Source organism: Rhopalosiphum maidis, chromosome 4 (assembly GCF_003676215.2).
Source record: "Rhopalosiphum maidis isolate BTI-1 chromosome 4, ASM367621v3, whole genome shotgun sequence".
In the NCBI taxonomy this organism is placed as follows: domain Eukaryota; kingdom Metazoa; phylum Arthropoda; class Insecta; order Hemiptera; family Aphididae; genus Rhopalosiphum; species Rhopalosiphum maidis.
This window is the reverse complement of record NC_040880.1, coordinates 33,958,662-33,971,867: the sequence shown is the minus strand read 5'-3', so window position 1 is coordinate 33,971,867 and position 13,206 is coordinate 33,958,662. Positions and strand designations below refer to the sequence as shown.

Genomic DNA, 13,206 nt, shown 5'->3' with positions numbered 1-13,206 from the left:
AAAAATGATAAGAAAATAAAATTTATGGAAATATTTTTATTCAATATAATATTTTTACATATTTTTCTTTAACTTAATATTTTTTTTAAGGTTTCATTAAATTTTGAATCTTTTTTCTTCAAAATGAAAACTTTTCGTACTTAAAATTATTAATAAATTATTTATTTTTAATAAATGTTGACATATATTATAAATGTTTAAGTTTATTTTTTTAAATTAATTAATAACATGCTGCCCGATTAAATTTTACAGTTGTATTTTTTTTTGCGATTATATCAGTTTTTCCTTCTTAGTTAGTAAACAATTAACTATAATAGCCTATAAATGTAATTGAATAACTGATTTTAAAATCTTTATAAACAATATAATTTGTTTGACCTAATTGATGACGAGTACCATAATTCTTAAATTATTTACTTTCTTATCATAAGTGTATACACTATTTAGGTACTTTAGATTTTTTAATTCTTTGTATCGAGATTTTAGATAAGCACTCAAATCATTTAAAAAATATTACTTCAAATATTCATCAACTGACATAGTTGATTAATGATATTCAATTTGACATAAAGTATTATTTCAAATGGCATTATAATTTACTAAATAGTTAACTTCATAAAGATGATGTATATTGCTGAAAATAAAAATTTTATTTTTTTTTCATATTATACTTTTATAATACAGTACAATAGCTCTACTACATTCGTAGTATGTCGTATGTCTAATTCAATCGTCTAAATTCTGAGGTAAGATGTAATTGGATAATAATTTTTTATTTTATAAATACGGACCAAGCACAAAGTACAGTAATAGATAAATCCAATTAACTATAATTATTCTATTTTCTATTCAAATATTAAGCTTGCATCTCACTTTAAGGATTTAGGCATTATTTTTGACTCTAAATTAAATTTTTCCCCACACACGGAAATGATAAAGAACTTTGGTTTTATTAAGTGCTCCTGTGGCTCATTCATATCCTATTCCCTTGAAAATGCTATTTTGCTCCTCTGTTTATTCCCATCTAGAATACTGCTCTCTTATTTGGATAAATAATACCTCAAAACAAAACTCTTCCCTAGAATCTGCTCAAAATATTGTAAATATTGTCATGTGTATTATATTCAACATGCTTATTAACTTAACTTCTAAATTAATTATACCAGTTATTATAGACAAACAACATATTACTTCATGACCGTAGTACCCACATGTATTGTCTCTGTCTTACACACGTGAGACATAGCAAATTTTTGTTCACCAGTTTCAATATTGTGCTGTTAGTTTTGATATTAAAGTGAACTGACCTATTATTAAATTTAAAGGTAAGATTATTATCCATGGCCCCACGTAGCCTTTTATTGATATTGTTATTTTTAAGTAAGTTATGAACATTTTAAAATGTATAGTTTCAAAAAGATCATAACTTACTTAAAAACAATAATATCAATAAAAGGCTACGTGGGGCTCCGGATAATAATCTTACCTTTAAATTTAATAATAGGTCAATTCACACTAATATCAAAACTAACAGCACAATATTGAAACTGGTGAACGAAAATTTACTATATCTCACGTGTGTAAGACGGAGACAACACATGCGGGTACTATGTCCTCTTAATTAATAACAGTGATCCCATTATCTTTTGAATTTGTAGAAACAGTGTAAATATCTGTTACTGTATGAACAATTTAATAAATGCAATTTGATTATCATTGTATTACACTTACAGATATTAAAACCATAATACTATCATATTCTCTCTTTTTCTAAAGGCTAAGCCTTGTCATAGCATTTTTTTCTTGTTTTCCTCCACTATGTATTATTCTAAAGTCATCGCTCCAAAAATCGTCATTGTCACCCCCATCTTGTTTCGCATACTCCTAACACATCTAATTGTTTTTCCCTCGTCTGCTGTTTCAATTCTTCTAGTTTTCGGGGACGTTACAAGTACTTATTCTAGTAGAATCTTTTGTACTAACTATGTGGTCTGGTTTTCGCTGGATGACGATCTGGAAAGCCATGCTCCTCCTTTCACTGCCGGACTCCGGATTCCGATTCCCATCGTCTATGTTTATATGTTTCTTCTTATCTATTTTCATCGCTCTAATATGGTAGTATAATGAGGTAGTTTCCCCTTGCTTTCCTCATCGCAGTATTTTAGCCGTCAAATTAGTTCCGAATTTCGCCCGGAATAATCTGATAACGAGCCGTACCATAAAGTTCTTCTTCCGCTTCGTTTCAATACTGATGGTTACAGCTGTCCTCCATCAGGTGTTTAATCTCTACTAGAGTAAGCATTCTTACTGGAATCGCTCGCTTGGAGCTTTCCGTCAGTAAGAACTCGGGGTCCTCGGGGTTGCTAGGCCCGTAACATAATGTGTCTCCCTGAGGTAATTATCATATTAATAAATAATAATAATAACGACATTAACATTTTTAAACTATTAAAAATAGAAATAAGTTTAATACCTTTATTAATCAGTGAACAATTATAATTATAAGTAAATATAATAATGTTGAACTTAAAGTAATAAAATGTGTATAAAATTAAGTAAATTAGTTAAATCAATCATTAATTATAGTATAGTTTAATATAACCAATTAAAATTAATTTTTCTAATTTATTAAAAAGTATCTAAATTTAACGCACATTAAAAATGATTTAGAAATACAGGAATTATAAAAATAAATAGTTTTAAGTGCTTACCTATATCACCTGTTATACAATATATTATTAGATCTAAAATGACTAAAATATTTGTATACTGTTTGAATATAATAATTAAAAACGTTATTAAAATATATAATAATATGTATTATATCTTATTTGATACACAAATTATTTTTTTGTATTGATATTTGAGTTATATTAGTTATACATTTTTTCCAATTAAGATTGAATGTATACCTAATTAATACAGTTATTAATTTTTATTTTTAAATATCGAAATATAAAATACATAATTTTTTTTTTTTCAATAATGTTGTTAAATTAACTGTTGTAGATTCCAATATTTTTGTATTAGATATGGATGCTAATAACAAAGAAGAAAGACCACTAAATCCAAGATCCAAAGCTAATTTATTTGAAATTATCACTTTCAGGTAAATATAAAAATATATACTCAACTTATTATTTCAAATTATTTATCTATAAAACATGTTATCTTTGTCATTAAATGATTTTTTTAATTAATTGATTGTTATATATATATTTTACATATTATAATGACTATAATAGCTTATTATATATTTACAGTGTGATAAATTAAAAACAACTTCTTTAATTGAAACTAACTATAAAATAACAATTAAACCTTAATAGTAATAAGTATACAAATATATAAACTGTATTAATTTGTTTAAAGTTATAAGCTTAAAATTGTTTGTACAAGCAGTTTTCCACACCGAATAATTTCAAATTCCTCATACTTCGTATTTTGTATGCTCAAATTCTACATTTAGTACTTATTAAAGGTTGTTATGATTTTGATATTTTGATATTAGGTATTTATCTGTCCTTGAGTTAAGAGTGTATATCTTGTTCAACTTATTATCGTTTTGACTATTCATAAAATTTTACCTCTAGTTTTTGATTGATTTTAGATAGTAAATTATACAGAGTATTTTGTCCAAAGTTTAAAATTTTAAATGTTAATAACTAAATTTATTTAGAATTTTATCTTCTGAATAAAAAATGTTATATAATATAAAAATTTAACCAATTTTCATGAATTCTTTTACAACTAATGTGACTAAAATATTAAGAATAAATATATTATTACAATATAAAATACTGCAATCGTTTTCATGCTATATAAAGTGTCCGGTGATGATTTACCCATTGCGATATCTTCTGAAATAATGCAGATATCATAATGATTATCTTTTTTTTTAAAGACTCGCAGGGACTAGGACTACAAATATTTCATATTAAATTTAATTTAATATTTTGATAAAAAAGTTAAAAATATAATTTTTTATTTAATTATTTTCAAAAAAATCGAAGATGTCCATTTTTTTAAAGTTTATTTTCTGAATATTTTGACGTTTTGGCATTTTATTTACATATAATGTGTTCATAAATTGTTTCCACTAAGAATTGTTTTTCGTGTACCTATGTATAAATATGATACAATATATTATAAAATTCAAATTTAACATCCATCATAAGAACCCGCTCGATATATACTATCTATACAGAAGCTAGAGTGGTGACTACTTTCCCATCTTTTTTTTTTTTATATAAATAGTTGAAATTAAAAGCCAAAATTATGAAAGTTTTCAAATTATTTTGTGATAAAAAATATTATTTATTTTAATAGCTTAAGTTTTTAATAATAAATCCAAGGTTTTTCATTAACTGGTCTTGTCTTATCATAGACATCAAAATACATTGAAAAATGCATAATTTTTTTAGACATTTCAAGTTCTAATTCCGATAAAATTTAACACTGTATATGGTAATTTTTTACCACTATACGGGACATACGATTATTTTGTAAACATACATGAAGAAACAAACTGTCTTAGCTCAAAAAAGATTTTCATGTGCAATAATTTATCACTCAATTATAATTCGACACATACATTACAGTAACATGAAATATTATAACGTATACTTGGTATCTATTATACCACATAGTGACTTTCAAAGTCAATTAATTCTAAATTAGTAAAATCGGTGTTAAAATATTAACAAATTATGAAAATAAAGATTGTATCAAAATTACGATAGCTGTGAAACATTTAATGCTTAACATTTTAAGCATTATTATAACACTAAAATATTTTTTATTAAGTTTTTATTTTTTAGTTGGATCTTAAAACTTGTTCAAAAAGGATTGAAAAAAGAATTAGATGTAATAGATTTATATAAAATTCTAGACGAAGACTCATCTGCCCTATTGGGATCCAAATTAGAGAAGTAAACAATTTAACACATCTAAAAAATATAAATATTCTAATTATTATTTTTGTCGTTATACAGAATATGGAGTAAAGAGCAAAGAACTGCAACAAATAAAAATAAAAAACCTAGTTTTTTGAACGCATTGTTTCAAATGTTTGGGTCAAAATTAATTATTCATGGAATTTATTTAGCAATAACTGACATGGTATTTAGGTAAGTAGGTTTATTAATTAATTAATAATTAGTCTCATTGAGAAATAAAAACTATAGTAGAATATTTATAGCTATAGAATTATTTTTAATTTTAAATATATCTAAATTTACTCTATATTTAATTTACTAATACTAAATACCCTGCAGCTGTTTCGTTATTACCTTTTTATTTATTCAGTATTATCCAAACGATTTTTGTGGGAAAAATAATATCACACTTCGAATCAAAAAATACAAAAAACCAATTTCATATTGTAGTGTATTATGCTGTTGGTTTAATAATAGCTTGTTCATTAAAAACATTCAGTTCAAACAGTTACAATATGATGAGTTCACATTTAGCAATGAAAATGCGAGTAGCAACTTGTGATCTTATTTATAGTAAGGTATATAAATAATACAATTCACCAAAAATAATATATTAATAATAAAATTAAATATAAGAAGACACAATTGTAAATAATTTATCATGACATATAAGTATTAATAAATTATTATTATTATATTTCCAATTTTCAAAATATATACTTAATTATTATAAACACAATATATTTATTATAGGCATTACGGCTAAAAACAAATTCTCTCGAAACTACTACAGGCCGAATAGTAAACTTGATGTCAAATGACGTAATTCGATTTGATTTAACAATTGTATATATAGGTTATATATTCATTGGCCCTCTAGAAACAATTATAATAACGTACTTCTTATGGAAAGAAGTAGGCGTGGCATCAATACTTGGTGTAGCTACATTTATTATTTTTATACCATTACAAGGTTTGTAAAGAAATAACTTATAATAATAATAATAATAATAATAATGATAATACAACCGTTATTTTTTTTTCATTATCTTTAAGTATGGTTGGGTTCAATTGTATCAAATTATCGACTGAAAACAGCTAATAGAACAGATGCCAGAGTAAATTTAATGAATGAAATAATTTCTGGCATACAAGTAATTAAAATGTATACTTGGGAATATTTTTTTACCAAACTAATTGAATTTGTCAGAAAGTAAGAATTAATAACTCGCAAAGAGGCATAAATAATACATAATATGTATCTTAATGTAACCACCAAAAAAATTTAAATGATGAAATATAGGAAAGAAATCGACCAAATTACTAAAACAGCATACATCAAAGCTACATTATTGTCATTTTCTGTATTCAACACAAGACTCGCTTTGTTTTTAAGTGTTCTTTTATATGTATTACTTGGAAACTATATAACTGCATCAAAGGTAAAAAAATATTCGTAATTAATATATTTTAACTGTTAACACAAGAAAATAAAGACATATTATAATATATTTAGGTTTTTGTAATAACATCGTACTATAATATTTTGAGAGTGTCTATGGCGGTTACTTTTCCAGTTGGAATGGGTTTGATTGCTGAATTATTAGTCTCGATTAAAAGAATTGAAGTACGCATAAATAGTTAAAATAAATTTATTTAAACAACTAATAGTATGATATTACCTAGGATTTTCTTTTACGCGAAGAAAAAGATGAACGATCGATAACCCAAATGAAAACAAAAAATGGTTTTGAAAATGCAAAACTCAACGATGGCAATACAGTATCAAATAATATTATCAATCAAGATGCTACTGAACAATCAAATGATTTTTGTATAGTTGTTTCAAACATTACTGCCAAGTGGACAGAATCTCAAACTGATAATACTTTAGAAAATATAAATTTAACCGTGAAACATGGTCATTTGATTGCAATAATAGGACCAGTAGGAGCCGGAAAAGTATAATTAATATACACCTACAAAAATATTTTAAATGGTCTATATTTTTATAGTTCCATTTTACAGAGTTCATTGATACAAGCAATCTTGGGAGAATTATCACTGTCCAAAGGAAATATTTTAGTACACGGTGTAGTGTCTTACGCATCTCAACAACCCTGGTTATTTGCAGGTTCTGTTCAACGAAATATTCTATTTGGCTTGCCAATGGATAGAAAACGTTATAATAAAGTAAGGTAGTCGTACATAATATCAACTTGAAACATGAACCATTATATGTTTATAATTAAAATAGGTAATAGAAGTGTGTGCTTTAAAAATAGACATAGAACAACTTCCGTATGGTGATAAAACAATTGTGGGAGAAAGAGGAATATCTCTTAGCGGTGGACAAAGAGCAAGAATAAATTTGGCGAGGTATGAAATAAGTAAGATTTATTAAATACATTTTGCTGTTTTGGATTATTTTATAGAGCTATATACAAAGATGCAAATGTTTATTTACTGGATGATCCTCTATCAGCTGTCGACAATCACGTTGGCAAACACTTGTTTTCAAAATGTATAATAGGTAACAAAACTAACAACCCAGTGGTGTCTAATTAATGATATATAATATAATCTATTATCATATTATAATATCTGTATTAACATTATAGAATTCCTCAAAGAAAAAACGTGTATACTTATTACTCATCAATTACAATATTTAACGAATGTAGACCAAATAATAGTAATGGAAAATGTAATTATTTAAATATTACAATTATAAATATATTATAGCCTACCGATTACAGTATGTATTTAATAAATTATTTATTATTTTTACATAACAGGGGAAAAAAATAGCAGAAGATTCGTACAAAAACCTTCAAGAATCCGAATTAAATTTTACAAAAATGTTAGGGTCTCTAGTAGAACCTATCATAACTAATGATAATGAAACAATTACGATAGGTACAAGACCAAATTTGCGAAGTCAAAATTCTATGTATACTCGACAAGTGTCTGTATTGAGTGTTACGTCAGCTGTCGAAGAAAGTAATTACAATGATGTTCAAGTAGAAGTTGTAGAAGTTGTTGAACCAATTGAATTAGCTGAAACTCGTTCTTTTGGTAATTCCGGATTCAGCATTTACTCATCATATTTCTCTGCTGGTGGACACAAGTGTAAAATCATACTATTTTTATTAATATGCATCTTTACTCAAGTACTATCTTCAAGTGGTGATTATTGGATAACTTACTGGTAATATTCAAAATCTGGTTTATTTTAAAAATAATTAAAATAGTTTTGATTTATCAAATTTAATGTTTTGTAGGATAAATTTAGAAGAACATGTTTTTTTTTCAATTGATCATTTAGAGTCCAATAATAATAATAGATCATTGACAAACAATCCATCTAATACATTAATTCCATGGATAGTATCTCGTAACACATGTATTATCGTGTTTACTGTGATTACATTATCTATTATAATATCTACATTAATTAGATCAGCTTTATTTGTATCAGTATGCACAACATCTTCTACAAATCTACATAATCGTATGTTAGGTTCAATCATAAGAGCTACAATGTACTTCTTCAATAAAAATGCGTCAGGTAGGTGATAATAATTACAAAGACAAAACAGCTACTTAACATTATAACAAATAATATTGAAATCGATCGCTTAAAATTTTAGGACGAATACTTAATCGTTTTTCAAAAGATCTAGGTTCCATTGATGAAATGTTACCCTTCGTATTGATGGATGTAATACAAGTAATATAAATATAATTATATAATATTATATCATAAGCTAAATATAACAAAATATAATTTTTTATTATTTACAATTTTTAAGATTGGATTGATTGTGATTGGGATATTAATCATTGTTGGAATAACGAATCCCTACTTTATTATACCAACATTAATCATAGTATTCATATTTTTCAAAATAAGAAATATTTATATGACAATATCACAAAATATTAAACGTTTAGAAGGAGTCAGTAAGCAAAAATAACAATTTTAACGTACTTTCATGAAACAAATAATTTTAAAATTAACTATATAATATAATTTAATGAATATTAGCACGAAGTCCTGTATTTACTCATTTAAATGCATCACTTCAAGGAATAACCACTATAAGAGCATTTGAAGCGGAACAAATTCTTTCCACGGAGTTTTCTATCCATCAAGTAAAAACTATTACTACTCTAATTTTCCAAATTTACAATTTCATCAATAATTATTGTGATAAAATTCTAGGATTTACATTCTTCGGCTTGGTATTTATTTATTTCTTCAAATAGAGCATTTGGATTTTGGTTGGATGTAACCTGCCTTATATATATAAGTATTGTGACCTTCTATTTGTTATTTATTAGCAATGGTAAATAACGATTAAATACCTACATATTTTTTTATGTAAATATAATATTTATAATATATTTTAAATAATAAAATTTACCTTAGACACGTATAGTGGAAATGTTGGTCTTGCCATAACTCAGTCAATAGGACTAATTGGCTTGTTTCAATGGGGAATGAGACGATCAGTAGAATTGGAAAACCAAATGACATCAGTTGAAAGAGTACTTGAGTACACAATTTTACCCCAAGAACCAGCACTAGAGTCACCTCATTGTAATAGTGATCAGATTAAATAAAAATGACATTCATAAGATTTAAGCAAATAAAACAACTATATGTATTTTTACAAAACTTTTTCAGATAAAAAACCACCGAAGAAATGGCCTAATAAAGGTCGAATAACATTTAATAATTTTTATCTACGGTATGCCATAGATACGCCTTATGTTTTAAGCAATCTCAACATTAACATTGAACCGATGGAAAAAGTGATATTGAATAATGGCGTACATTTTTAAAATCGTTATATTAATTATAATTTTTAAATATAGATTGGAATTGTCGGTAGAACTGGTGCAGGTAAATCATCGTTGATTGGGGCATTATTTAGGTTAGCTCTCAATGAAGGCAATATTATTATTGACAACTTTGAAATACATGAGTTGGGACTACACGAATTACGATCCAAGCTTACTTTTATTCCTCAAGAACCAGTTTTATTTTCAGGAACCATACGCAATAATTTAGATTTGTATGACGAATATTCTGATCATGAAATTTGGAGTGTATTAAATGAAGTAAATTTTTATCTACTTAGGATTATTAGTTTTAATTAAAATAAATATGATTTAAATTTAATATTAAAGGATGTATTAACTGCTGTTCTGAACAGAGAGATTATAGCATATAATACGAGTAGGTACTACAATAAATTATTTTAATCGTATTTATTTATTATATATAAAATAATGATAACTAATAACACTTATTAAAACCATAGATTAAACATGCACGTGTGTTTTTAATCTATGTTAAAACCGAGCTAATCTTTTTATTCAATTCTAATTTTATTAAAAAACTAATTTATTTTTACGCTACATTATTCTGTAAATTTATTTTCACTCTTAAAGTTGATTTAAAAATTAATTTTGCCAAAAATCAATTGTTTTACTTGTGTCAAGCATTCATAATGGTAAAATGGCAACTATATAACTATAAGCTAAACATTAATATAAATATATATATGAGTACAAGATAACAATAAAACTGAAAATAAAATATAATCATATGAAAAATAGTATAGTAGGTATGGTATATAACTTTCGAATTCTTTTTTAATCTAACCGTTACGTTAATTATATATTTGACATAGCAGCAAAGATTATTACATAATAATTTATTTTTAATGTTTTAAATGAAATACTAGGTAGAACTTAAAGATGTTGTGGATGATTTACCAAATGGTCTAAACTCAAAAATGTCCGATGGTGGTTCTAACTTCAGTGTAGGTCAAAGACAATTAATATGTTTAGCTAGAGCAATCTTACAAAACAATAAAATTATTATTTTAGATGAAGTTACAGCAAATGTTGATCATCGGTATGAAAAATAAATATTGTGTTATTAAAGAAATAGTATATTCCATTAACCATTTCCGATGTTATCATTATTGTTTTATAGAACAGATGCATTAATCCAAAACACAATTAAAAATAAATTTCAAATGTGTACAGTTTTGACAATTGCTCATCGTTTGAATACTGTAATAGACTCTGACAAGATACTTGTATTGGACGGTGGAACTGTAGTGGAATTCGATCATCCGTATAGATTATTAAAAAACACGAATGGATTTTTCTATAAAATGGTGAAACAAACTGATCACGCCACTGCGCGTTTGTTACATAAAAGGACTGCAGAGGTATAAAATATTTATTATTTTTGTTTACAGTATTTACTTTTACAGTATTATTTTAATGACCAAAAACTTTAAATTTTTATGTTTTTAAGAATTACAAGAATATTGATATACGAAGAACGAATCCTCGATAAAGTTTAATGAAAATGTGTTACATTCAACTAAATGTTTTATTTCAAGTGTTACAAACACTACTAAATGTCTTTAATTGTACGTAAAACGTTAAAATTATATTTTATGCAATTTATAATAATATTTTTTAGTTAACTACTGTTATGTGTATGCATGATATGCTTGTATATATCGTTTTATGTTTATGGGATAGTCTGGAATATTTATTAGTATTTCATAATATTATCATCTTTGTTAACTATAGGTATAATATAAATATATTATACAACGATATTACGTGTGCTCGAGTTTTATTTTTCCTATTAATATTATTATTAGTTCTTGCTGTGAAACAATGATAACATATCCGTATTGGTATGAATGTAAATAATGAAAATAAAATACGATATAATAATAAATATAAAACATGATCATAACCGATCTCGCTATATAAATTATGCCCAGTGGCATATCCAGGATTCATTTTACGGTGGTGTTTTAAATTTAATAGACTTAGGTAGGTGGGGGAAGCAAGTTCATCAATAACCTCTGCCCTAGATATAGGTACATCTCTATGGATATTCATTAATGCTAAACCATTCAGCCAGTCTTATCCAACAGTATTTCTTGTATAACTTTTAAGTCTACGGAGTGTTGAAAAGGAGCGTACACTCTTAGATGTAGTGACAATGATCGTTGCTGATATAACCAACAGCATGTGAATCGTAGGAATAAAACTACAATTTATTATGAATGATTATTTCTTGCTCTAGTTGCACTCGTGTAGAGAAAATTACACTGTGAGTAAGTTTAAAGTTTGGTCAAATATAACAAAATACGACCAATGGGGGGTGTTCCAACACCCATATCACCCTGCTCCCTAAATATGGCCTTGATTATGGCTATAATAATTAAAAAATCAAATATACAAAAACTTCAATTATTAAGCTTTTGTATTGTATAATTAGTGAAGTTATCTCGAAAAAAGTTTAAAAAAAGAAAAGTATCATTAATATCATTATAACACGGTCCACAGCAGTTGTGACTATATTATGCCATTTAACCATTATTTTACCTATTTAAGATATAACATATACCATAAATTATTAGCATTATTATCTATACACTTGACTATTGATTTTTATTACTTGTCATTTTTATTTTTATTATTTTTTATACTAATTGGAAGGAAATTTTGATTGCTGAGACTATTATTATAATATGAATAAAAATATATAATATTTACAGTTCATTTTTATTTATTATTTTCATTTTTATAAAAAAATGTATACATTTTTACTTTTTACTTTTTAGTTATTAATTTATTATTGCTTAATAAAATTTCTAAATGCTTATTTACATTATTTGTACATTGTACACATAATAATATTATCTACAATTTCAAGTTAACAATAAATATACTTCTAGGAAGTATACAAAATATAAAAATAACAAAAATTAGGGAAGTTGTTTTGATGTATGATAGGATCATACTGAGATTAATGTATGTTAAATTTGAATTCAATGGTAAACTATTGAATACGAAAAATAATTGTGAGTAGACACGGGTTTTGTCTCTATTTATAATGATATTTTATAATTGTATTATTGTTATTATATTACAATAACTAGTTTATTTTTCTATTTTACCAATTTGGTAGATATTTTGTTTAGTGTGAATATAATACAGGCGATCTATACATAATTTACACTTGTTCATGTCTGTACGATAATCTATATTCTATATCATAATATCGCACTGTCTTTCACATCTGTGCCCGGTCAACGCCGATGTCGCACACACTTCCATCGCCGTATCCGGAAACTGTGTGCTGAGTCGCCGGAACCACAGCTGACGCTTTAATTCCGAACAATTCACCCGTACCGTCTACGCCGCGACAATAAGT

General features: G+C 25.8%; 1 protein-coding gene across 4 annotated transcripts; it reads left to right on the top strand.

The window, feature by feature from the left end:
* The first annotated feature begins 555 nt into the window (after positions 1-555).
* LOC113549874 (probable multidrug resistance-associated protein lethal(2)03659) lies at positions 556-11,593 on the top strand. Of its 4 annotated transcripts, none has more exons than XM_026951376.1 (26): positions 556-746; positions 3,031-3,109; positions 4,821-4,931; positions 4,995-5,129; positions 5,308-5,515; positions 5,691-5,910; positions 5,994-6,150; positions 6,241-6,379; positions 6,454-6,564; positions 6,624-6,899; positions 6,966-7,130; positions 7,195-7,316; positions 7,373-7,470; positions 7,559-7,644; positions 7,736-8,148; positions 8,222-8,508; positions 8,591-8,670; positions 8,753-8,903; positions 8,989-9,095; positions 9,166-9,289; positions 9,373-9,543; positions 9,631-9,758; positions 9,822-10,067; positions 10,697-10,869; positions 10,951-11,191; positions 11,281-11,593. In XM_026951376.1, the coding sequence occupies exons 2-26, from the start codon at positions 3,033-3,035 to the stop codon at positions 11,320-11,322; spliced, it is 4,068 nt and encodes a 1,355-aa protein (XP_026807177.1). In that variant the 5' UTR covers positions 556-746; positions 3,031-3,032; the 3' UTR covers positions 11,323-11,593. The 4 variants fall into 4 exon arrangements, with proteins under 4 accessions (XP_026807177.1, XP_026807169.1, XP_026807185.1 ...); XM_026951368.1 differs by having other exon boundaries at positions 3,010-3,109; XM_026951384.1 differs by lacking the exon at positions 556-746 and having other exon boundaries at positions 3,040-3,109; positions 4,807-4,931.
* Positions 11,594-13,206: the final 1,613 nt, after the last annotated feature.

What these genes read in the sequence shown, in the direction of transcription:
- LOC113549874 (XM_026951376.1), top strand. Translation starts at nt 3,033, where the DNA reads ATGGATGCTAATAACAAAGAAGAAAGACCACTAAATCCAAGATCCAAA. An exon ending in GCAAGAATAAATTTGGCGAG is followed by an intron (nt 7,317 to 7,372) that starts GTATGAAATAAG and finishes ATTATTTTATAG; the next exon opens with AGCTATATACAAAGATGCAA. An exon ending in TACATAAAAGGACTGCAGAG is followed by an intron (nt 11,192 to 11,280) that starts GTATAAAATATT and finishes TATGTTTTTAAG; the next exon opens with AATTACAAGAATATTGATAT.